Source organism: Stegostoma tigrinum, chromosome 12, assembly GCF_030684315.1.
Source record: "Stegostoma tigrinum isolate sSteTig4 chromosome 12, sSteTig4.hap1, whole genome shotgun sequence".
NCBI classification, from domain to species: Eukaryota; Metazoa; Chordata; class Chondrichthyes; order Orectolobiformes; family Stegostomatidae; genus Stegostoma; species Stegostoma tigrinum.
Genome location: NC_081365.1, coordinates 24,864,454 through 24,891,915, shown reverse-complemented (window position 1 = coordinate 24,891,915; position 27,462 = coordinate 24,864,454). Strand labels below are relative to the sequence as shown.

Sequence of the window (27,462 nt, the reverse complement as noted above, 5' to 3'; positions counted from 1 at the left end):
CACTGTGTCTTATGTGCTTCCCGTGCCATGTACTATCCATGATATCTACGGACCTTCCGCACAGGAAGAAATCAGATATTGGAAAAGCACCTTAATGTGGCATTGACTGTCAGTAGCACAGATTAGCATGCTGTCAGAGTTACGAACCTTTATTACCAATCAGGGGCACATGGGCACATGCACAGATTGTGACACTTAGGCTGTTTCCAAGCTTCATTGCTGTCTGCGGTTTCATTAAGTTCTCAAAACATCTTGTCAGTCTTATCAGTGATATTTAATGATAAATTGACCTAGCATGAAACAGCAGGACCTGCATGTACACTGATATTATAGTTTTATTTTCTTTCACTCGCCTTTTCATAAATTAAACAAAGTAATTTTTTATGTCTGTCTTCACAGGAGAAGTTATAAATTACATATCAAAAATAAAGAGTAACCAAGGGGCAAATTAGAATGAGGAACTTGAGCTTGAGATAATTACATTATCAGGGTAGAAAGGTATTAGAGAAACAAAACAGACTAAAAGACAATAGATCTCCGAGACCTGATAGGCCAAGTAAATAAAAGCAAAATACTGCAGATGCTGGAAATCTGAATTAATCTAGAATGGGCTGAAAATCCTGACCAAGTCACAAGAAATCATATTGGACTCAAAATATTAACTCTGGTTCTGTCACTGCCAGATCTGATTTTTTTTTTCAGCACTTTGTTTTATTTCCGATGGCCTATATCTTTTGCATTTGTGTTAATTAATGTTGACTCCTTTTGTGCTTTCCCCAACGAGACTGTTCCATTAATACCCACTCACTGAAATTTTGCTTCCATGATTTTGAATTTATTGTCATTAGGTAGGGGCTTTTGACTTCTATTCTGCTCTCCTGGACTTGTTACGTTATTTTCTGATAATAGCAATGATTTAATCTCTCAACCTTTGCCTCCCAGTGAGAACATATCCAATTATGATGCCTATTGCTCAAAACCCAATCTCTCCAGACCTTCAGTCTTTCTGGTTACTCTCGTCTGTCTGTCTTCAATAAGTACAATGGCCCATTTGTGCTACAGTGATCAGAACTGTACACATTGTTCCAAATATGGCAGCACTGGTGATTTATAATGGCAGAATTACCTCTATGTTTCAGCCCACATCGCTTTCATTTTCCATGCATGTCATTTTCTTTTGAGTTAAGTAATTAGATTCACTTTCAAGCATTCAACTAAGGACCAGTACCAAATACTGAAAGTTTTATTGTTCAAAATTGTAACGTGTGACTTCATTTTTCTTTTTGCTGTGTAGCTGCTGTACCTACTGGATGTGGTGAAAAATGGGATCCGACAACCTAATGCCAGAATCACTTTCTGCTTGGCAGTTTATGTTGCTAAAGTTGCTCAACAAATGCTAAAACCAGGTTTGTGAGGCAAGCACTTTCACCTTCCTAGTGTACATTTCAATTTTTGATATTGGATCTATTTAAAGGCGAAAATTTGTAAAGTGACTGATCCATGTTCTTTTAATGTGAAAGCACTTGCTGCTTTGAAATTGAGGAAGACTTTCAGAATGATATTTAGCATAATTGATATTCGAGTAAACAATGGGAAGATGTTGAGCATGGTGACTTTATGATTGGATCACAAGCATAGATAAGAAAGAATAAGTTAAACTAACTATGTATTTTTACTGTTAAAAGAAACTGAACAATTTACAATTAAAATTTTAATTTATCTTCAAAATATCTGTATTAGTGCTTTTAGAATCTGCAACCAGAATTATATGGAGGCAGAGAAACCACAGGAACTTGTCTTTGTATCAGCAGACTTTACCATGGCTCTTCAACTCAGGCACAGCATCAACATGTACACATCATAGTTTCTTCACCAACCACAGCAGACAAGCATGATGGCAACCCGGGCTCTGGCAATGAAAGCTCTCTCTTTAAAGGGAACCCAATAGCGAATTGAAATTGCTGCAGAAAACCTTGATCTTGAAAGCTTATAATGGCAAATAAACCAAAGGAAGGCGTGGGAGTGCTGCGACCTATTTCTCTTGATTTTCCCTTGGAGATTTTGCAAATGGTGGTGATGATATGAAAGTACATGTTGTTTTCTAGGGACAGTTAGAAGAGAAAACAGGCATGGCTGGAGTTTGTGGGAATATGGTGCCCAGGACCTACATAAAGATATTTAATGACTTAGTGAGCTTAGAAAAGATGAGTGCCATCCTACTTTTAGATGTCATCCATCACTGTGTGACTTACTGAATAGCACTCTCCTGACCAATACCTTGCAGTTCCACGCATCTGCTTCTCTCCCCTACCACCTCAAATCTCCACCTCAATTTCCAATATTCATACTTTTCCTCATCCCATTGCCATCTCTCATTCATTCATACATCCCTAAAAATTGTTATATATCCTCAATACTCAATCCACTTCTCATAGTCATAACTCTGCTTGATCTTATTGCAAGAGAAAAGAGTACATTACTCCAGGTGAAGGTAGAAAATTGTCAACCCATCTTGACAATTTTTGGAGGAGTACGCCCTGGCGATCAATAGGGTGGCACGCGATGTTATGCATTGGCAACAAAAAGGTGGATGTGACCCAGAACCCTGATGATACCGTTAGATATTGCCACTTAGCATTTAAAGGTCATGTGATTCGTGTTGATTTGATGCCATGATTTGGGTATTGTCAAGTTTAAACGTTTTCTCTGACTCAACTCTAACTAGATATTTGGTGGTACAGAACTTCAGTATCGCTGATATAAAGAAACATAATGTTATAGCCTTTCATCTTGCACACAGCCACAATTGGAGGATGGTAGTCACCAATACATCTCTTCGGCTGTTGGGAACATATGGAGTGCTAATCATACTCTGCCAGGCTGTGTTTGCAAAACTCAGGGCACGGACTCCAACATTAGGTGTGATTCCATGATTCAACAATCCTGATTGTGCCAAGAATTACGTTAGCTACCAATTTAGGATCATCAGGAGGGCTTGCAAGGGGCTCACATTCTCTTGCTGGGAGCTATATGCTTTCATATGCAGGCCCTGGTCCTCCGTAGGCAAAGAGTGTTTGTCCCGGTGTTACAGCTTTTCAGTTCAACAAAAGCTTGGGCACTTTGTCTTCCAGTACATTCCAGTAGCATGCTTTCACCAATCATTCGACTTGCATTTTTGGAATTTATATGGAAGCTTTGGAATCACTGTTTCTTGGTGAATTCTTCATGGCAGTGCCCCAGCCAATCAAGGTCCACTTGTCATTCAAATCAACTTCCTTTTTCTCATGCAGTGTAATTGGTGTTCACTTTGAAATTCTATATTCTTGTGTCTGTCCTGATGAATGCAAGACAAATGGGTTAAATGGTTAGCTCCGTTGACTGGATGACTGGTTTGCAATGTGGAGTGGCTTAATTCCCACACCAGCTGAAGTTACATGAGTGAATTTCCTTCTCAACCTTTCTCCTTGCCTGGGGGGTGATGTCCCTCAGGTAAAACCACCAACAGTGTCTCTCTAATGACTCCGGTGACTTTATCTTTTACCACAGATTTCACCTCTTAAAAATGCCCAGCACATAAATCTCATCTGTCAAAGCAGGGAAATGATCAACATGATTCCAGCTGAGCAGAGATTGTGAGAGTAATAGGAAACATATGGAAAATGCTTTGGCTGCACAACAGGATTCGCTTGGGTGTGCGTAGCCATCTGTGTGGAATTATGCTAATGTTTGTTTCGACAAGTGAAACACTTAATTTGAGCTCCTTGATGCCTTGACCTCTACTTTGTTGCATCTGCCATTTAGATTAGTGTCCTTTAGGTAAATGGTATGGTGAGGTTTGATGAGGAGGAAAGGGTTCGACTGACAGTCAGATTGCTGACAGTTGGAATGAATTGTTGTGTAGGATCCCAGGTTTTGCACTGGCACCATCAGAGCCCTTACATTCAGACTAGGTGAGGCTTTTGTAGGCTTTTCTGGCAGTTAGGTAACATGCTACATAATATTTCACATAATAGGAATTATAAAAGATCAGAAAATACTAAGTTTGTTTCCATTCTTATGAACAATTAGTGTCACAGTGACAATATGATTTATAGAAACAGACTCAAAGCTCATTATCAGTGGCTGAAAAACCTGTAACATGATTTGAAAATCGTTTTTTTTTCCGAAATGTGATTGGCAGATGTTGGAACAAAACCTGAAGGAAACCGATTTGTTTTCATCCAGTGTAACAGCACATTCAATAGTGTATTTACTTTGTTGTCTACAATGATTAAATTCAGTAGAACATAAGATTGTTCACTCAGGTCAGTCTGTGGTGAGGTCACCATGTGTTGTATGATATACATCTCTCCACTGCAGAAAGCTAGTTAGTGAAGAATACAACTCGAGCTAATCTTTGCACAATTTTATATTTATTTGGTGTTACACGCTGCAAACATGTACTTCCTAAATCAACAGCCACAATTTTTAGTATGTGTTTATTTATAGGAGCTTAAGTGAGTGCTGTTAATGCCCTTGGCCTACACGCCATTAAACATAATTAATTTTCAAATAATGTCTGTGGCAATATTTATTGTTCCATTGTTTACTGATTAAAGATTTTAGAAGATCATGGAAGAATAAAATACAGACCAAACCCCATCCATCAACAGATCATTTACAATGTCAGAAGGCTCTTTTTAAACTTCCTACTAGAAATAAATACCTACAGATACCTCAGTTAATTTCCTGGCCTTGAAGATAATGAAATAATTATGTAGGGAAATAATCAAACATCAACATTGTTTGAACATTATGAATTCTCATGTGATCTTACTATGCTTTTAGTGACATGGGCTACTGTCATTTTCCTTTATGTCTGTATGTACATTTCATCTCAACTGCATCTATATTCAAACCACCTTATTCCATTCAATGAACATCATGTAATAAACATCAGTCATTTGAGCAAATATCCACTTTGACAAGCATTTATAGTTATAGCAAGATCCTATCACCAGGCAGTATACCCAGTAAATATACCAGTAAACATATTGTCCCCAGTTTCTTCCACTATAGATGGGGGTGCTTCTAGTCAGTATGTTTATTTGAACCGTTCCATTTCAATTCTGTGTCAACTAATTTTGCGGTGGCAGTGTAAGTTTATGGATTCGCAGGTGTCATAGAACCATACAGCACAGAAGGAGGTCACTCGCATCATCATACCCGTGAAATATACCTTTGTATCTTTGAAAGACTTGCTCAACTTAGTCCCTGACCCTGCTCATTCCCTATAGACTCCCCTTACAAACTGCTGTTTAAAAATTACAATCAAATCTGCTTTCACAATTCTTATCAAACAAGGTGTTCCAGATCCTGATAACTTACTGCTTGGAAAAAATAACAGCTGTCCTGTCCACCCACTTCTTTTGCTAATTACCTTAATTCTGTGTTCTCTGATTACTAGCCTTCTTAACATTGAACCAATTTCTAACTGCATCGGATCAAAACCCGGCAAAATTTTGCACAGCTCTATTAAATGTCACTTTAACCCTCTCTGCTTATAAGGAAAATCAGAGCATCTCTAATCTCTCCATCTAACTGATGTGCCTCATCCCCGATGTCATTTTAATAAATAGTATCTGTAAATTATCCATGACTTCCAATCACCTATGATTCTGTTTTATTTGTCTGTTACCAAATGCCATTTTATATGAAATGGCTTGTGGACAATTCAATTAAATTTCAATTTTTGACACATAGGTACATGGTAACCAGCACACCAATGATAACTTAGAGAATTGATTTTCTGATCCTGATATTTGAAAATCCATTAAGTTCCAGACGGAGAAATAACATTATTATTGTTGACCCTTACAAGGTAAGGGTATTGTTGAAGTGCAATATATTATGGCAATCAGGATGGGTGGAAGCATCAACAATTAAAGATTGAAATATGTTTGGTGAAGTGAACCAAGATTTACGGCTCCAGTTAAAAGGCCAACAGACCATGTCAGAACTGGAACTAACCACGGCAATGATAATATGTCATACTTCTGTTGCTAAATGTTATACATCAAAAGGAAAGTCAAGTAAAATCTTCCCTTTATTCCACTCTGATTATGTGAAAGAACTAATATCTGAATTTAGAGGATCTTTTGGTCTTCATATAGCAGCGGATTAAACCACTTTTAAAAGTTCTGGGTTCTCAAGCAGATTTATCATATGGGTGGTTCTTGTGGACAGTGAAGAATGTTACCTCCAGAGTACAACAGGACCTTGATCAGATTGGCCAAGGAGTGACAGATAGAGTTTAATCTAAATAAACATGAGATGCTACATTTCACAAGGGCAAATCATGACAGCACTTATACACATAATGGTAAGATCCTGGGGAGTGTTGCTGAACAAACAGACCTTAGAATGCAGGTTCATAGTTTCTTGAAAGTGGAATCGCAGGTAGACAGGGTAATGAAGAAGGCATGTGGTGCGCTTGCCTTTATTGGTCAGTGTGTTGAGTACATGATTTGGGAGATCATGTTGCAGCTGTACAGGACATTGGTTAGGCCACTTTGGGATGGTGTGTTCAATTCTGGTCTCTCTGCTATAGGAGAGATGTTGTTAAACTTGAAAAGATTCAGACAAGATTTATGAAGATGCTGCCAGTGTTGGAGGGTTTGGGCTGTAGTATGAGGCTGAGTAGGCCTGAGGCTGTTTTCCCTGCAGCATCATAGGCTGAGATTTGACCCTGATTGGGGCATTGATAGGGTGATAGGTCTTTTCCCCAGGGTAAGGGTATCCAAAACTAGAGGGCATAGGTTTAAGGGGAGAGGGGAAAGATTTAAAAGTGATCTAAGGGGTAACTTATTCATGCAGAGGGTGGTCGGTGTATAGAATGAACTGCCAGAGGAAGTGGTAGAGTTGCTACAACATTTTAAAGGCATCTTGGATTGCTATATCAGTAGGAATGGCTTAGATGAATATGGGCCAAATGCTGGCAAACTTGACTAGATTCATTTAGGATACCTGGCTGGCGTGGACGAGTTGGACCGAACAGGCCTGTTTCCATGATGTACATCTCCATGACTCTGTCAGATTTGATCAGTTAACTCTGTTTCTCTCTCCACAGATGCTGGTAAAACTGCTGATTTTCCATTTTGGTTTCAGATTGTCAGCATCTGCTGCACATTGCTGTTATTTTAAAAATCCATATTTGAAACATAAATTTCTAACTAGATGAAATTGAAAATGATTTATATGATATAATAAACATCATATAATAAACATCGGTCATTTGAGCAAATATGTATTTTCACATGCACTTATAGTTATAGCAAGACCCTATCACCTTCAAGTATATCCAGTAAATAACTAGGAAGAGCTTTCCCAGGCCTTGAACAATGTGGGCAATGGTGGGTCAGCTGGAAAAATTAGATTTTTAACATCGAGAAAATAAAGTACGGTTTTTCCAACCAAGGGAATGGTGTGGGTTATTGTAATTGAAAATCAAAAATTAAACCTCTGATTAAATCTAATTGTATATGTCGGAGTTATAATTAAAAGCTAATCTTGAAGAATCAAACTTGCACTTTTTGTTAAAATAAATTTGTAAAATTTGTTTTTCCCCACATACCTGTAGAGGAACACATGTACATGAAGATCAATAATTTCCTATTGGCGCATCAATATTTAGACTTGAAAAAAGTGCCTGGGTTTTTCAAGCTTTTCTACAGCTTTGACATGGAGGTAAAATTGTTTCCCTTTTTTATGGTATGCTGCTCACTCATTGATTAAAGAGTTTTCATAGATATATAACAATAGTCAGAAAAATAATTTTCTTCAGTGATTTAAGGCATTGTGTGCTTTGGTACTAAACTAAATAGATCAAGAAAATCTAATTCAATTCCTCATGTGTTGAGTTAGCTTGACTTAATGGTGAGTGTGAGAAACAGCAAGCCCTGGTTTAAGAAAAGGAATATCTTGGACAGTGTTCTAATTGCTGCTGACAATGCATCTGGAAACACACAGTAGGTATGGTCTTTGGGATGTGACAAGGATTGAGCTCAACATTGATACAATTCATCCGGTAAAATTTATCACGTAGGGTTTCACATGAATATCTTGAATGTATTACTTCCGAAGAAATCTGCTGTGACAGACTCCTCTGTAAAAGAAACTGGACCGATGGTGGGGGGAGGGATTTATTTTTTTTTAAAAATGACTAAGTATTGGCCAAAACTTTATTATAGATGGTTCCAGTTTCAGTATGGGAAGCCACTGAAGGCAGTTAGCGCAGTGCCAGGTGAAATAAGCTGAATTTCAACTTGTATACTGTGGTGAAAAGAACCTCCCAATTATGTCCTTATTTTTAAAAAAATACGTGATCTTACATTTTATTTTTCAGCACAAGACTGAACGTGAATGGATTTTTGAACTCCTTATAAATGGTTTAAAGGACAAACACTGCTATGAGCTTTGTGACCGTCAGAAAATCATCCATGTTCTTCTTGCCTTTTTTAACAGCCCATTGTGTGATGAGACAGCAGAGGTAGGCTGCAGTTTCTATTCTGAAACCAGGCTAAAGTAGCAATAAAATCAACTCTGCAGAAGGGGTAAAACTTTAGCAACAGGATTGGCCATTGAATGTTATTTTGGTTTTAAATGTTTTTAAGTTTTCAAAGTATTTTAATATCTTCTGTTTCATTTAAAGAAACAGATAATCCAGATACTGATACGCGCTGCCCACATCACAAAAGCAGCATATCAGCTGATCAGAGACCACAATTTACTGACATGGATATTGCAAATCTTACAGAGACGGTATGTTCACACCTGTATGGTTTCAACAATGGCTTTCCTTCAAGTTAGTTTTGAAGATATATACATCTATTTAAATTGATTAATTTACCTTCTATTTAAATGAAGTCATTTATTGCCAAGTTATAACATTTTTTAAACATTTGTATAATTTGTACATGCTTGCTCTGTGATGTTTGTTCCAATTTTATACTATTATTACTTATAAGGGAAAGTGAGCCTATTACTCCAGCATATGTCAGACATAGTTATGATGCACTACAGAGCAAATACAAGGGCACAAAATATTTCTACAATATACTTCTGGGCCTTTTAAAGTGTTTTGAAAATTTGACAGAAAGCATGCATATGTCTTGTGATATCTCGCACGTTCATCATTATGTGTTGCTTTTTATCCCGTTTAGGGAGAATTACCTAAATTTATCAAGATTACATTATCTGTTCTATGTAATTTGAACTGATTCGTATTTTTTCCAGGGTTTTAGAGAACAGACTGATGTCTGATTTGATTTCACTCCTACACACTTTGTGGTTCACTAACCTAGGAAACAAAGAAAAGACTCAGAAGTTTTTGCCTCTTCTGCTCATACATGAATTTCTATATGTTCTGACTGTTCTAATACAACACATTTGGTAAGAAATTTATATTAATGAAATTCTGTAGGGGGTTTATTTTCACTGATGTAATATGTGCATTTGCTTAGCATCTTGCGCGTTTAACCTCGTCAAAGCATTTCTTTTACACAAACAAGTAAGTACTGAATGAACAGTTAATCCATTTGAGGTGATATTGAATGACAATTGGATTTAATTCAGCACATTGGGGAATTTCCCTTTCCTTTGAATAATGTCATAGGACCACAGAATGGGAACTTTGTCTAACCTCAAGTTAGAAGTACGAAATATTCAACACTGTTGAATCCTTTCAGTACTATATGTAAGTGTAAGTTATGTGCTGAAGCTCTGCTGTGCTTCTTCTCAATAGTGCAGAATAGACCCAGTTGAGCCAAGCTGATGTGTGAATTATGTATTAAAGGATAACGTAGTGGGCCGTGTTTATTTAGAAAACTTGTTCATGTCCATGGTGCCGTATTCTAGCAAATTTAACGAGTGATGTCATGACCAGGCACAATATGAACCTCACAAGCAGGTTGGAAAATTCGAAGGGAATTCTTTCATCTCCACTTAATAGATATTACTTTTAAATTGAAACAACAATATGCTTAAAATAATTTGCTTTATCTTGACAGGGTAAAGGTTGACACCAAAACATTTGCAGAATTTTTACAGATATTAAGTTCAGTTTTACATCATCGTTCTGGTGCTTTCAATAACTACAAGGAAGTGGGCTGGATTACCATAAATGAAAGAGTTCTGTCTCATACAGAGGCCTTGTTATTATTATATAAGTGGAGTATTGTGGGAAAGGAGTACCATATACAGGAGGAGTTGCAAACTTTGGCCCATAAATATGAAGTTAAGGAATTATTACGTAAGTCTTACATTTTTACTCTATTTTCAACCAATCCACTTTAATATTGAAATACTATATTTTAGAACTTATTCTAATAAAAATAGTCACTAAACTATCAGTGTCAAATAAACAAAGTCTGCTGCTTATCAAAAGGGCAAGCACTCTGCTTGAGTTAGAATTTGTTAGAACTTGGATGTAAAACGCTTGATATGTTATTGTTTTCTGATTAAGAAAGGTGTTCATGTGATATTGAAAACATTCCGATGGCCAGGCAGTATTTAGGGAGCGTAAAACAGTGTTAACAAGCTGAATTTTACCAAAGTCATGAATAACTGCAAGATGGGGCAATTACCATGTGTCAAATCTGTTCATTGCAACAGTACAGTTACCAGGCCTGTACCTGAAGAGAGAGTTACAGGCTGTGTGGCCACAGCACAGGAAACTGGCAGCTGTCTGTGTGGGATCAGCGGGAGTACTGCTGAGGGCAAAGTGACAAGGAAGCAATGGAGCTGCCGTCTGTATTGGAGAGGGGAATACTGTGATCTGGTCCAGAACTCTTTGAGCTGCAAAGCAGCTTTAGCCTCCCATGAAACAGCCATTTCTTAGTAGATGGAATGCAGACACAACAGATTAGGGGCCAGTGCATTGCCTGTAAAATTGCTGCAGTAGCAGGCACCAATTAGCAGCTTAATGACCTTGATTGGATTCCCACTGCTGCCATAACAATTGCTGTCCCCACTGTGTGTCCATCTCTGGCAAAAACATGCATAGAAGGTCAGAACTTGTCAGATGCTGGCCCAGTGTTATTTTAGCCAATCCCACCCCACTGCCCGCTCCAAACCTCTAAAGCTGCCTTCATTGGTCTGAGGAATTTATTCCCCATTTGTGAGTTCAATGATTCTTCATTAGTTCTGATGGAAAGTCATTGAACCCAAATGTTTAGTCGTTCTGTCCACAAATCTGACCTATCTACGTGATGTTCAATGCAGATAATTCCTTGCTGTGTTCCAATTAGCGCAAGAAACAAATGCAATAAAAAAAAGCTGTGTTCCTAAATTAGCTGGAATTAGTTAATTTAAATGGGTAACTTACATTATTTGTGAAGTGTAGATTTGTGGGTTGATCTACTGACGGCTCATCTGTTGATACAGCTGCTTACATTTAAAGAAATAGACCAGGAGAGATCATAAAAATCTTTTGTTCCTAATGAACAAACAACCTATAAAGTTTATCTTGTCTTTCTTTAAGTTCTGCCAGATTTTATCATTTCAAAGGTTATAATGGGATGGCAACTTTTCTCTTGCACAGAAACGATAGAGACCATGTTACAAATAATACAGCTGGCGTCAATTTATTGCTAAATGATATATTGCTAAAAGGAATTTCTTCTCATATTTCATTATTATTCACTTTCAGTACTTTTCTGACTTTTGTTTTATTACAGCTTGTGTGGTCGCAGTGAGCATTTTTATGTAAATAGTTTACATAATCAGCCATAACATGCCACATTTAAAGACAAAAGCAAGTTTTATGAGAGCAGCTTCTTACATCAAACATCATTGGGTCAAACTTTACCACAGGTAGTGGTTTTGAGGGGATGACATGCATGCTTAATTTAGCCATACAGAATAAATAAAGTGAACTGTAGTGGCTGGGAAGTTGAGGACTTGCAAAATGATTTAAATCATTTAAAATTTTTCACTGTCATTTCTCTGCCTAAGAAAAACCTAACCTGTACTTGCATTTTGTAAAAATAGCCATCATTTGCAATAGTTTTGAATTGTATATGACTGAGTTCAGCTTCTACTGTTGCACTCTGCAAAGTGCCAGACAATACTCTCACCCATTTAGAAGAAAATATATCAACATTTAAAATCACGGTTATTAACCCGTTGTTGTCATTACTGCTTTGAAACTTTGATGATAAACTAGAATTTATTTCTTACTCTCATTCCTTACACAGTAAAATATTTGTTTGGTTTTACTGTTCCCTCCTAATTGTAATTCAACCCCACTTACTCTTTTGTTCTGAAATTTTTGTGTTTGATCCCTGGGGTTCGCTGTCATAGGAGAATATATGGTTTGTCACTAATCTACCAGGGACTATTTTTCTAACTATGGTATAACTTGAACACACACTGAGCACCAGCTAACTATAACAAACATCAAACAAATAGTACCAACATTACTTGTTTTGTGTTATTATCATAGACAATTACTTATTGGCCTCAGTGGGAGGTGATGGCCAAGTGGAATAATCACTAAACTATTAATCAAGAAATTCAGCTAATTTTCTGCAGACCCAACCATGTGGTTCAGCAGCAGCACTACTGATTGAGCTGGTCAGGTCCTAAAGGACATAGCTGCTAGACTGGATCTATGGCAGGCGGTGAGGGAGCCAACAAGAAGGAAGAACACAATTGATCTCATCATTACCAAATCACTGGCTACAGATGCATCTGACCGTGATTGCATCAGTAAGAGTGACGAGATCAACTCAGGTTTAACGGTGAGTGCAGGAGGACATGCCAGAAAAGCACCAGGCGTACCAAAAAAAAACAAGGCATCGACCTGGTGAAGCTAGCAAACAGGACTACTTGTGTGCCACACAGTATAGACAGCAAGTGATGGAGCTAAGCGATACCACAACCAACAGATCAGGTCTAAGCCCCTGTGGTCTTGCTACACCTTGTCATGAATGGTGATGAGCAATTAAACAACTCACTGGAAGAGGAGGCTCCACAAATATCCCAGTCCTCAATGATGGAAGAGCCCAACATATCCATGCAAAACATAAGACTGGAGCATTCGCAGCAACCTTCAGTAAAAGTGCCAAGTTGTGATCCAGCTCTGCCTCCTCCAGTATTCCCTAGCATTAGAGTCTGGCCTTCATCCAATTCAGTTCACTCCAGGTGATATCATGAAGCAGTTGAAGGTACTGGATACTATAAAGACCGTGGGCCCTGACAACATGCTGGTAATAGTACTACTCCAAAACTTACTATTCCCCTAGCGAAGCTCTTTCAATACAGCTACAACACTGGCATCTACCCGACAATATGGAAAATTGCCCAGGTATGTCCTGTACACAAATAGCAGGACAAATCGAACCCAGCCAATTACCACCCCACTTAGTTTACTCTTGATCATCAGTAAAGTGATGGAAGGTGTCATCAACAGTGCTATCAAGCAGCTCACTGACACCAGTTTAGGGTCCATTAAGGCCACTCAGTTCCTGACCTCATTACAGCCTTGATTTGAATATGGACAAATGAGCTGAATTCTAGAGGTGAGGTAAGAGTGACAACCCTTAGCATTAAAGCCACTTTCAACTGATTGTGGCATCAAGGAGCCCAAGCAAAACTAGAATCAATGGGTATTGGGGGCAAACTCTCTGCTGGTTGGAGTCATACCTGGCATATAGGAAGATGGTCCTGGTTGTTGGGGGCTAGTCATTTCAGCTCCAGGACATCACTGCAGGAGTTCCTCAGTGTAGTGTCCCCAGGCCCACCCATCTTCAGCTACTTAATCAATGACCTTCCCTCCATCACAAGGTCAGAAGTGAGGATGATTGCCAATGATTTCACAATGTTCAGTATCATTCTCAACTCCAAAGATACTGTAGTCATCCCGGCCCAAAGGCTACATGATCTGTCTTGGGCTTACAAGTGACTAGTAACATTCATGCCACACAAATGCGAGGCAATGATCATCTCCAATAAGAGACAATGTAATCACTGCCTTTGACAATCACCCATTTTCAGCATCCCGGGGTTACTGTTGACCTGAAACTGAACTGGACGTGCCACATGGACACAATGACTACAAGGGCAGATCAGAGGCTAGGAATGCTGCGGCAAGTAACTCGCCTCCCAAAGCCTCTCCAGCATCTACAAGTCAGGAGTGTGATGGAATACTCCCTAGTTGTATGGATGGGTGCAGTTCCAACGACTTTTAAGAAGCTTGATGCCATCCAGGACAAATCAACCAACTTGATTGGCGCCACATCCACACCCTCCACGAATGGTCAGTAGCAGTCGTGTATACTTTCTACAAAGTGCACTGCAGAAATTTGCCAAAGATCCTCCCAAATCCACGACCACTTCCATCTAAAAGGATAGGGGCAGCAGATACATGGGAACACCACCACCACCTGCAAGTTTCCCTCCAAGCCACTCACCATCTTGACTTGTCATTGGGTCAAAATCCTGGAATTCCCTCCCTAAGAGCATTGTGGTCAACATACAGCATGTGGATTTCATAGTTAAGAAAAATGTCACCACCACCTTCTCAAGGACAGCTAGGAATGGGCAATAAATCCTGGCCAACCAGTGATGCCCATGTCCCACAAATAAATTTTTAAAAACTACCTACTTGATATTAATGGAATATTTTGCAGGAAGAGAAGTTTGTGGCTTTTTCAAGCATTCTATAATTTCAACTGTTGACAAAAGGTAAAAGCCATTAACCTGTTTGAATGACTATAGATTGTATTAATGTAAAATCAGTAATTAATTCTTCCGAATGGAAAGATTTTCTTAACTGTAAAAATAAGTGCCCTCATATCCTCTTATTGATTCTATTATGTATTAATCTTTTTCAGAAGTTAACAAAGAGAAGAACAAACCTAAAGGACATGGTTGGAGAGGATCTCAGCACAGTAGAAGGAAGAGGGATGATACACAGGATGATATGGAGAACGAAGCGGAAGAGTCCTGTCTGGAGGACTGTAAAGTATCATTGAGGTCTATATTCACACACTGGACTGCAGTCTTCCGAAGTGAAACCTTAGGTTCCCAGGACAGCCAGGATAAAGTAGACAGTACTGTTAAAGCAACCACATGCTTAATAGTGAAATGGGTTATCGAGTCAGGAATTGAAAATCCAATGAGTGAATCTGATTGTTTCTCTGTACTGAGATGGCTTCAGAGAAATATCCTGTCCTGCAGTGCAATAGCTCAAGAACCTCTAAAGGACAGTGCTTTACGACATCATTTTCTTCGATTTTATAGTAGAGTCACCAGTGAAATAGATGGAAATGGTTTGACAGGCGACCTTTCATACCTCTTTACCAATATAATGCTACAGCTGCTGGAAGTTCGAGGCCTTCCCGATCATAACATATACGAGAATGTAATCAAACCAATCTGTTTTCCTGCGCTAAAAAACCAGGATCATGAATGGAAAGGTGATTATATTTTCTTATCTCCTGTTTTCTTATCTCCTGTTTTCTTATCTCCTATTTTTGTTTTCTAATTGTCTTTTGTGCCCTATTTGTAAGACCCTAATCGAGGAAAAATCCAGAAGCGATTGAATTTCTTATTCACTTTAATTTGTGCCATATTAGCCACACGATAGTTCATTATTGTAAAATATTTAAACACAGTTGGAGCCACATGAAATCAATGTAAAAAGCTAATGAATTCATGGTAAGTTTTAATGGAGTGCGCTGATATATTTGCATTTTCCTCAATTAAAGTTTACATTCATGTTGCAATCTAATATAAGTTATACTGCAATTACCCAATTCCTTGAAAGGTTACGGAAAAAAGAACTTGTTTTAGCTTAACACTAAAAACCAGTTCCATTAAACTTATCCAATTGTGGCATTTGTCTTGACACCTGTCATGGAAAGTAATATTTGATTCACTGGGCTTGTATGAGCTTCGCTTTGTTGCAATATTATGTATCTGTCAGCAGTAGCGATGCTGAAACTCTTGAATTGAATAATTTTGATTCAATGATATTAGCCTTTTAACTTCAGTCATTGTTCTAGAGATATGCGTACAGTGATTCACAGATCCAGCCTGTTTGATTCTTGTGGAAAATCTTTTTTAGATTCATTGATTTTATCTTTACTGTTCTTTATTATTCTCTGTATTCTGATTTCCACAGTTTCACTATTTTTTGTTTTGCCTTCATCCTGTTTAGCATGAAAGACCAAATCTTCAATAAACCTTTCATGCTATCAAATAATATTGCAATGTTTAATGAGATCTAAAGATCATAATATATGCTTTATTTTTGTGTATTTTAAGTCACTCAGCTATTTAAGGATTTAATTTCCTCCACTATATACTTGTTAATTAATAACTGTATTAAAATAGTTTGCAAAGAAAATTTGCACGTCAGCCTAACCAGAGGAAATTAAATGATTTAGTTGAATAAACATGATGCACGAGCACAGATTACCGTATGCCTTAGACGTGTTTCCATATCATCATAGCTGTGGCTAATTATCACTTCTATTTTGGAATTCACTAGTTCCCTCTCAGCTACTGTGCCTTTGAGCTGGCATGCATCCTCAATTAGTCGCTTTAACTTCAGCATGATTCCCATAATAAATTCACAAGAATTGTGGCTTTTGAAATCAGAATTATAGAGAGCATTTAATGTCCTTCACTAATTGGGCATTACTGTTTCTTCAGAAGTAAGTTTGGCTATCATTTTACTATCTTGTTTGTCAGGTTTTTAAATTTCTTTTGAAATGGAGTCTTTCTTGACATAAAGGGAACTTATTTTTATTTGTTCTTCGTATAGGACCATTCATTGCCAAGGCCAGCATTTATTGCTCATCCTTGATTTCCCTTGAGAAGGGTAATGATGAGCCCGCTGCAGTCTACGTTAAAGGGGCGGGGGAAGAGTTCCAGATTCTGATCAAAGTAAAGGAACAGCAAAGTAATTCCAAGACTAGATGGTGTGTGGTTTGGAAGGGCAGTTGCAAATGGAAATATTCCCAGGCATCTGCTACCCTTGTGTTAATCTCGATGGTAGACATCACATGTTTGGAAGGCACTAAAAGTTGCCATAATACATCTTATAGATAATGCATGCTGCTGCTGACGTACACAACAGTGGAGACTAAAGTCAAGAAATTCTGATCGGGGTTGGAAACCCTATTTCCAACCCCAGTCAGACTTAAAAATAACCCGTTTTAGTCAGTGCTGTACTAGACATTCTGTTACAAAACAATGGAGATCTATCCAGGAAACAACATAGCCAGCAGAGGAGAGAATCATCGGAAACATGCTCCCTTTTTGCAGTAGTAACAATGCAGTTTTCTGAAGTTTAAATGTTTACTAGCACCGCCACTTTGACGACTATTGAGAGGATGATTATGATCATAAAAAGTAGCAGTAGACCTACGCCATTAGGCTCATCAAGTATACTCCAGTACCCTTGGTTTTGCCACATAAACCCAGTGGCTACAGGAGCAGTTCAGAGGCTAGGAATACTGCAGCAAGTAACTCACCTCCTGACTCCCCAGTGCCAGTCCATCATCTACACAGCACAAGTCAGAAGTATGATGGAATACTCCCCTCTTACCTGGATGGGTGCAGTTCCAACAACACTCAAAAAGCTTGACACCATCCAAAACAGAGCATCCCACATGATTGGTACCATATCCACAAGCATTCACTCCCATCACCACGGTTGCTCAGTTGCAGCAGTGTGTACGATCTGCAAGATGCGCTACAAAAATCCACCAATGATCCTTAGACAGCCCCTTCTAAACCCACAACCACTACCATCTAGAAAGACAAGGACAATAGCAGCAGATACATGGGATCACTACCGCCTGCAAGATCGTCTCCAAGCCACATTCTGGGCTTGGAAATATATTGTTGTTCCTTCTCTGTCGCTGGGTTAAAATTCAGGAATTCCTTCCCTAACAGCATTGTAATTCAACCGCTCATCACCAATTTCTCAAGGACACCTACAGTTAGACAATAAATGCTGTCCAGCCAACCACGTCAACATCCCACATGTGAATAAATAAAATCTCCCATTGATGAAATTATGGTTGATCTAATAATCCTCAATTCCACTTCACTGCCTTTATCCCTGTAACCCTTGATTCCCTTATTAATTATAAATCAATCTCAGCCTTTAATATATGATTAGATTAGATTCCCTACATTGTGGAAACGGGCCCTTCGGCCCAATACGTCCACACCGCCCCTTCAATCATCCCACCCAGATTCATTCCCCTGTAACCCACACACCTCTGAACACTACCGGCAATTTAGCATGGCCGATCCACCTAGCCTGCACATCTTTGTACTGTGGGAGGAAACTGGAGCAAACCCACGCAGACATGGGGAGAATGTGCAAATTCGCCCGAGGCTGGAATCAAACCCGGGTCCCTGGCGCTGTGAGGCTGCAGTGCTAAACCACTGAGCCACCATGCCGTAACAATGTGTAACAATTCAGCCTTGTTAGCCTTTGGTGGTAGAGAATTCTGCCCATGAATTATAATCATTGAAGAAATGTTTCCTCTGTCTTAAATGGGTGACCCCTTAGTTTGAGATTATGCCCTCTAGTCCTGTACTCTGCCACAAGAGGGAACACTTCCCTGCACCTACCCGGTCAAACCCCAAATAAGATTATATGGTTCAATAAGATCTCTCAATCCTCCATACTCCCAATGCGTACGAACCCAATCTGCTGAGCATCTTCAGTAAGAAGATCTTGCCATACCCAGCATCAACCTACTGGGCCTTCTCTGCTCTGCATCCATTGCCAGTTTATATTTCCTTTGATATGGGGAGTAAAACTGTTCACGGTATTCTATATGTGGTTCCAGCTAATATCTTGTATAGTTTTAGCAATTTTTTAAATTTGTTTTACTTTTACACTCCATTCCCTTTGAAATAAAGACCAGCTGTCCATTTGCCTTCCCTATTACCTGCTATGTTTTTATGACTCATGAACGAGAACTTCCAATTCCCTTTTTGTTGCAGCTCTCTGCAATCTTTCTCCATTTAAATAATATTCTATTCTTTATTCAAAAATGCTTAACCTCACATTCTTCTATGCTATGTGCCATTGCCACATTTTGGCACACTCACTTAACCTGTCTGTATCCCTCTGCAGTCTTTTTGTGTTACCCTCACCACTTGCCTGCCAACCTATTTTTGTGTCATTCGCCAACTTGATTATTGTGTGTTCATATCTGCGTTCCAAGGGATAAGTAATGTATTGTCAATAATCGTGGCCCCTGCACTGACCTATGGCACTCCACTGGTTACTGCTGGCCATCCTGAAAATGTTCCGATTATCTCAACTCTTTGTCTTCTTTTAATTAATCAATTCTGTACACATGTTAATATACTGTCCTGAATCCCATGGGATCTTCTCTCCTGCTTGTTATTTCCCCCACAGCCAGCAAAGAATTAGTTCGAGTAGATTTTAGCAGGCATGATTTCCCCATTATGAACCCATGTTGACTCTGCTTGATCACTTTATGTATTTCTAAATGCCGTACTATTATACCCTTTATAAGAGACTGATTTTCACAATATCAGACATTAATCTAAATGCCCTATACATATCTGTGTTCCTTCTTCCCTTTTTTGATAAAGCATGTTACATGAAAGGTGTTCTCTCTGCCGCTCTCTCTTTCCTACCCCACCTCCTATCCCTTAATTATATTTTTGAAGTGCTGTTCATGTCCTCTACCTTGAAGACTGATGCAAAGTATATATTCAACTCCTCTGCTATTTCTTGATGCCCCATTACTGTTTCCCAGCCTTGTTCTTTAAGGGGCCAATGTGCACTTAGCCTCTCTTTTCCTTTTTTAAAAATATAAAGGCTCTCCACTGTCTAGTTTTACTTGGTTAGTTTGCCCTCAGAGTTTATCTTCTCCCTTTTGTGTTGGTCATCTTTTTATACTTATTGGCTTTTTAAACTTTCCCGATTTTCAGGTTTACTGCTAATCTTAGACATATTGTCTACCTTATCTTTCAATCTGATATCTTTCTTAACTTCCCAGGATAACCACGGTCAGTTTATTCCCTTCCTGGGATTCTTCTCCCTCACTGGGATATATTTTTGCTGATAGTCATGAACAGTTTTCTTCAACATCTGTCAGCATCGCTCAACATATTTTATGCTACCCTCCCTCCCTGGTCCACTCCAGCCAACTCAGCTGACGTCCCAATGTAATTACCCATGTTTAGGTTTGGCATAGTTGTTTCCCACCCAAGTTTCTCACTCAAACTGAACGTTAATGGTACTGTCGCAGTTTTTTGGAGATCTCTTACTCTGAAATCATTTGTTAAATCTGTGTCATACACGTCACCAGAACCACAACAGCCCAATTCCTGCTTGGATACAAAACATTATTAATCCCAGAAAATGTCCCAAATGCTGCCTCGGGGCTACCATTACCAATTTGATTTTCTTACATTACTTTAACCTTCTTGTAGAGTATGATTAATGTACAGAATTGTTTAGATGCCCTCATGATCTCATGATTTATTCTGTCATACAGAACAACAACTGTTAGGGGAACTATAGTCAAGAGTTCTTCTCCAAAATTAATTGACTCTTAATGTTGCCAAGAATCATATTTTGCTAGGGCTCCTTGATGCCATACTCTGAGATATTGGCTTGAAGTCAAGGACAGTCAGTGTCTGCTAAAACTTAGCATTTTCTCAATGTTTGAACCAAGACTATAATGAAATCTGAAGCAGAGTGGCTCTTTGCAACCCATCTGAACACTGATTGACAGAAGTAACAAATTGCATATGAACTTAATTAACAGTTATTTGAGTGTTAATATAAAATAAGGCAGATGATTTGTTCAGCTTTTAGCATTTTATTACTAATGCACAGCATAGGAGGGTAGCTGTAATGCACTGAACAAAGACTAGTTGTGGCAAGGAGGGAAATACATCATGTGAGCCGCTGTCATGCATCTTCTGACAGGCATTTATAGTGACATGACTAATGTTTAAATAGTCCATTAACGTATTAAAATAGCAAATAACCTTACAAGAGCAAATTCAGAAACACTACTGACATTGAATAAAAGGAGAAGACAGCCCTTCAAGTAACCAAAAGCTGGGTCAAAGTGATTAAATTTTAAGGAACGTATTAAAATTAGAATGATGGCGAGGTTCAGGGAACTCCCAACATTATGACCCAGAATCTTGAGGCATGGATGCCAATAGAAGAGTGAACGATGTAGCACAAGAGATGAAGAATTGGTGCAGAATTTTGGGGCTGGTGATGGTAATAGAAGAAAGAATGGGCAAGGTCGTTAGAGATATGAACATGACCAGCATCATAGTTGACAGTGCAGAGTGCACGTGTTCCCCTCTCAGCTACAGTACTTCATTGTTTGAGGATGTAGAATCTTTGATGGAAGAGGGACAGTCTCATCCCTTTACATGATAGCACACACTCAGCAAAAATAGATAAGGCATTCAAAGGTTATCCCCTGTAAAATGTATCTTACGGTTTTAAGTACCAGTGGTTATAACATTTTTAAGATGCATGGTTCTGTCTTCTCACAGGAGCAACTTTGTCTCTGCTCTCTGATTACGTGTGGGACTTGTGGCTTGGAGCACAGGAACCCCAGATCTTTCTGGCTCATGTAAAATTGATCTCAGAGGCCTCTGAAGATACGCCAAGGATTGGAAAGAGCCCAAAAGCAAAACAAAAGAAGACACTTGATGCCATTGTATCTCTCTGTAAAGACATCCGTTCCCTTGTTGAAAGACAGTAGTTGAAAAACTGCCTTTTTAGTTACACTATCAAAGACTGATTTATTTTGCTATAATTTTACTGGTGATTAGGCAATTGATAGTTCTTTTGTTGATTGTAGTGTATGTTATGCTTTTGGCACTGTCAAGCAGTACACTTATAAAATATTAAGCCTGTTATTGAAAATCTATGCCAAACTTGTCATAAATCATTACTTATCTGTAAATACACAGTTGAGTGTAAATGAATAATAGTCTTAGTTTTCAGATACAGTGGTTTTCCTTTATCAAATGGTAAACTTTGTTAGGTGCTTGCAATAAACATCAGTATCTTTTTAAGAATATATATCGAGGAAGTCAGTTTCCTAACTGTAAGAAGTTTGCAAATCTATTTATTTCACTGATGCTTCCGTGTTTCAAGCCATATATCCTGGCATCCTTTCTAGCATATTTATTTCTAGCCAACAATTATTCACAGTCTGTCATGACACCATCCATCACTCCATCAAAAAGAAAATGAAATTGGGATTAAAAAAAACAGAGAAAGGTTTTTAAAGAAATTCAGTGTATTGAATCTGTTACATATCCCAAACATTTTGGAGTTAGTAAGGCCTTTGACAAGGTCCTGCATGGCAGGCTGGTCATGGAAGTTAGGTTGCATGGGATCCAGGGAGAGCTGGCCAATTGGATTCCGAATTGGCTTGATGGTAGGAGGTAGAAGGTGATGGTCGAAAGTTGTTTCTTGGATTGGAGGCCTGCGACTAGTGGTGTGCCACGGGGGTCATAAATGATCTGATGTGAATCTTCGTCGGAGGCTCACTGATGATGTTACCTAGAATGGTGACGAAATGTCTGAAAACTAACCTTACAGCTCAGCGAGCAAACTCACATCCAGAACCTCAACCTGAGCTACAAATCTTCTCAAAACTCGCTATCTGATGTGAATGTACAAGGCAGGATTAGTAGCTTTGTGGATGATACAAAATTAGGAGGCATTGTTGACTGAGGAAGGTTATCAAAAATTAAATAGGTTTAAGGTGAGAGGGGAAAGATTTAAGAAGGACCTGAAAGGCAAGTTCTTCACGCAGAGAGTCGTGTATATGTGGAATGTGCTGCCAGAGAAAGTGGGTGAGGCAGGTACAATAGCAACATTTAAAAATGCATTTGGATAGATTCATAGATGGTAAGGGTTTAGAGGGGTATGGACTAAATGTGGAAAATTGGAACTAGCTGAATGGTTAGCATGGACTAGGTTGGATCAAAGGGCCTGTTCCCATGCTGTATTACTCTATGATTCAATGAGTTGGTGCTTCAACTCTTTGTATTGTCACAAATCTGTATACGTGCACCATAAAAATGCGAATATACAAGTGTTCATCGCTTTACTGGTACCGCATCTTGCACACAGCCCCTGCTAAAAGAATGCTGGAGAAACTGCGCAGGTCTGGTGACATCTGAACAAGAATGATATCAAACTCGAAACATTAACTCTGTTTCTCTACAGATGCTGTCAGATCTGCTGAGTTTCTCCAGCCTCCCTGTGTTTGTTTCAGATTTCCAGGATCTGCTATATTTTGCCCTTATTCTTGCATTTACATTCCAGTACCTTACAAAATATTTTACAGCTAATGAAGTACTTTTGACTTCCAGTCACTGTTGTAGCCCAACAAAGCAGATAGGTCTCACTGGAATGTCTAAGCTGAAAATGGCACTTCTAGTATTATGGCTCTACCTCGGCAATGCTATAGCAGCATAGATTACATGCTCAAGTTTGGAGCAAACAGTGTTATTCCAAGAAGTGAACGATGAGAAAGATTGGAAAAAATTAGAGCTGGGATATTGCATTTAATCCAGGGAAGACTGGCAAGCCAGTGTATGTCAATAAGGAGAGGAGGTGGGTAAGTGGGAATGAGCCAAAAAAAGCTAGAAAACATGAAATATAGATTTAGAAATTCAAGGATTTTTAAATACTGCTGGTTGTCTTAAATTGTTAAGATTAACAGTGATAAAGACAGCATGAAAGTTTCACAACAGAGGGGCTGAGGTAGAGATATGGATGGGCACTTTTGTTTATATCCAAATATGCAGAATACTTTTGGATAGCGTGTGAGATTTACCAGTCAATTCTGAATTGAAACTGATTTTACAAAGTTGTAATAGAGTATTCATGAATTGGAAGACAGGGAGTTAGAATTTGCTAGTAAAAATGATAGTGGGGAAAAGCAGTGTGTAATCGTTTTAAGAGATTGTGCTTTGTCTTTGCTTAAAGTTAACAAATACTGTACAGCGTGCCCCAAAATTAAAACAAGTTTATCAAAAGGCCTTACAATTGGCAAACAAAACAGCAGTTTTGCTTTGGTGTCAAGACAATGGTTTGAAATTAGCCAATTAATTTAAACCAAGCAACTAGATACAGAAAACCAATTGAATTTAAAACTGATGGTTTCGACAACCTGAAACTAATGATAGTATAAGAATAGTATAAGAAATTGATGTGTCATTGAGGGGTATATGGGACAAGGGTTTTTGAAAATTGGGGTGAGAGTCAAGTGTTGTCTGAGGGAAAAGCAAGCCCACTATCTGAGAAATAAGCCCCAAGCTGTCACAAGAAATCTCACTAAGCTGTCCAAGAAAGCACCATGTATCCGACAAAGATATCACAGCATTTTAGCTCAAAGTCGCCACCAAAGAAATTACAGAGAAAAACATCCCTGACAGCAGAATCAGCGGAAGAAAGGTGTTTGTGGTGTAACAGAGAAGGCAGAACATTCCAGAAGAGACAGTCTGTGTGAATATAGAGAGATTAGGTTTTAATTTATTAATGTCATTTTAATTGGGTTTATATAAATGGGACTTGTGTTTTTTTGAATAGCATTCCAGTAGAATTTAGGCCAGTTAGGGAGTAGTAAGTAGTCAAGGGGGAAATTGTTTGGTTTGTTAGTAAGTGTTAATCTGTTCACTGTTAGGGTTAAATAAATAAATTGTTACTTGTTAAGTATAAAGTGGATATCAGGGATTTTCTTTCATTTAGTCACTCTTTTAACAGATTATAAAGGTGACGCAAGTTTCTTTTGGGTTTAATATTTGGAAGGGAACCTCTATTCTCCACCATAACAGATTGGGGTTTGTGATATTAGCTTATCTAGCAGAGGGATTTGACTTTCCTCTTCTCCATGACACTGAACATCAGGACATTAATTGATAGATTAATTCAGCTGCAGAGTGCCTGGGGTGGCAATGGAGTCAGTGGCAAAGGAGCAGACTTCGTGGAAGAGACTGTAGACAATGATTTCAGTCTTCTGAATATTGAGCTGGCAGAAGATTTGATGTAAGACAAGTAGTCTGAAACATTCGGACAGAGACTTAAAAATCAGTGAAGGTTTGCAATTCCCAAAATAAGAAATGCAATCAATCATTGGTTGGCTGACAGGAGGCAGAGAGTGGTTACAGATCGGAAGTATTCTGCCTGGAGGTCAGTGCTGAGTGGTGTCCCGCAGGGCTCTGTTCGTGGGCCTCTGCTTTTTGTAGTTTTTATAAATGACTTGGATAAGGAAGTTGAGGGGTGGGTTAGTATGTTTGCTGATGACACAAAGGTTGGAGGTGCCATTGATAGTATCGAGGGCTATTGCAGGCTTCAGCGAGACAGTGTGGAGGAACAGCGGGATCTTGGTGTTCAAGTGCATAGCTCCCTCAAAGTTGCCACCCAGGTGGATAAGGTTGTTAAGAAAGCATATGGTGTTTTGGCTTTCATTAACAGGGAGGATCGAGTTTAAGAGCCGCGAGGTTATTCTGCAGCTCTACAAAACCCTGGTGAGACCACACTTGGAATATTGTGTCCAGTTCTGGTCGCCCTATTATAGGAAAGATGTGGAGGCTTTGGGGAGGTTGCAAAGGAGGTTTACCAGGATGCTATACTATCAGAGATAATGGGAACTGCAGATGCTGGAGAATCCAAGATAATAAAATGTGATAATAAAATGTGAGGCTGGATGAACACAGCAGGCCAAGCAGCATCTCAGGAGCACAAAAGCTGAGCTCCTGAGATGCGGCTTGGCCTGCTGTGTTCATCCAGCCTCACATTTTATTACCAGGATGCTGCCTGGACTGGAGGGCTTGTCTTATGAGGAGAGGTTGACTGAGCTCGGACTTTTCTCTCTGGAGAGGAGGAGGAAGAAAGGTGACCTGATCGAGGTGTACAAGGTAATGAGAGGCATGGATAGAGTCAAAAGCCAGAGAATTTTCCCCAGAGCAGGAATGACTGCCACGAGGGGTCATAGTTTTAAGTTGTTAGGAGGAAGGTATAGAGGATACGTCAGAGGGAGGTTCTTCACGCAGAGAGTTGTGAGCGCATGGAATAGTGGTAGTCATGGAAGCAGAGTCATTAGTGACATTTAAGCGACTGCTGGACATGCACATGGACAGCAGTGAATTGAGGGGAATGTAGGTTAGGTTATTTTATTTTTGGATTCGGATTAATCCACGGCACAACATCGTGGGCCAAAGGGCCTGTACTGTGCTGTACTTTTCTATGTTCTATGTTCTATTTCTGGGAGCAGTGAATTGAAAAACATTCACACAGCTCCATCCTCTCCTCACAGTATTGTATCTCTGTCTACTATTCCCTTAAATAATACAGTAGTCACTGCCTCAATTACTGGCAAATGCTGTGAAAAGAAAGTTCTCTTTATGATAAGCTTAGTTAGAAATATCAGTTCGCGGTATTCTATATGTGGTTCCAGCTAATATCTTGTATAGTTTTAGCAATTTTTTAAATTTGTTTTACTTTTACACTCCATTCCCTTTGAAATAAAGACCAGCTGTCCATTTGCCTTCCCTATTACCTGCTATGTTTTTATGACTCATGAACGAGAACTTCCAATTCCCTTTTTGTTGCAGCTCTCTGCAATCTTTCTCCATTTAAATAATATTCTATTCTTTATTCAAAAATGCTTAACCTCACATTCTTCTATGCTATGTGCCATTGCCACATTTTGGCACACTCACTTAACCTGTCTGTATCCCTCTGCAGTCTTTTTGTGTTACCCTCACCACTTGCCTGCCAACCTATTTTTGTGTCATTCGCCAACTTGATTATTGTGTGTTCATATCTGCGTTCCAAGGGATAAGTAATGTATTGTCAATAATCGTGGCCCCTGCACTGACCTATGGCACTCCACTGGTTACTGCTGGCCATCCTGAAAATGTTCCGATTATCTCAACTCTTTGTCTTCTTTTAATTAATCAATTCTGTACACATGTTAATATACTGTCCTGAATCCCATGGGATCTTCTCTCCTGCTTGTTATTTCCCCCACAGCCAGCAAAGAATTAGTTCGAGTAGATTTTAGCAGGCATGATTTCCCCATTATGAACCCATGTTGACTCTGCTTGATCACTTTATGTATTTCTAAATGCCGTACTATTATACCCTTTATAAGAGACTGATTTTCACAATATCAGACATTAATCTAAATGCCCTATACATATCTGTGTTCCTTCTTCCCTTTTTTGATAAAGCATGTTACATGAAAGGTGTTCTCTCTGCCGCTCTCTCTTTCCTACCCCACCTCCTATCCCTTAATTATATTTTTGAAGTGCTGTTCATGTCCTCTACCTTGAAGACTGATGCAAAGTATATATTCAACTCCTCTGCTATTTCTTGATGCCCCATTACTGTTTCCCAGCCTTGTTCTTTAAGGG

General features: G+C 38.9%; 1 protein-coding gene across 2 annotated transcripts in view; it reads left to right on the top strand.

The window, feature by feature from the left end:
• Window positions 1–27,462, top strand: part of urb1 (URB1 ribosome biogenesis homolog) — a 108,871-nt gene that overhangs the window by 79,278 nt on the left and 2,131 nt on the right. Inside the window, exons 32-39 of one of the 2 annotated variants that reach the window (XM_059650210.1) lie at window positions 1,295–1,406; window positions 7,619–7,725; window positions 8,384–8,527; window positions 8,690–8,799; window positions 9,274–9,429; window positions 10,047–10,288; window positions 14,874–15,458; window positions 21,574–21,750. In XM_059650210.1, coding sequence (XP_059506193.1) covers window positions 1,295–1,406; window positions 7,619–7,725; window positions 8,384–8,527; window positions 8,690–8,799; window positions 9,274–9,429; window positions 10,047–10,288; window positions 14,874–15,458; window positions 21,574–21,750 — 1,633 coding nt within the window. Of the gene's footprint in view, window positions 1–1,294; window positions 1,407–7,618; window positions 7,726–8,383; window positions 8,528–8,689; window positions 8,800–9,273; window positions 9,430–10,046; window positions 10,289–14,873; window positions 15,459–21,573; window positions 21,950–27,462 lie in introns of those variants that run through there. The other variant, XM_048540621.2, reaches the window with a different exon arrangement.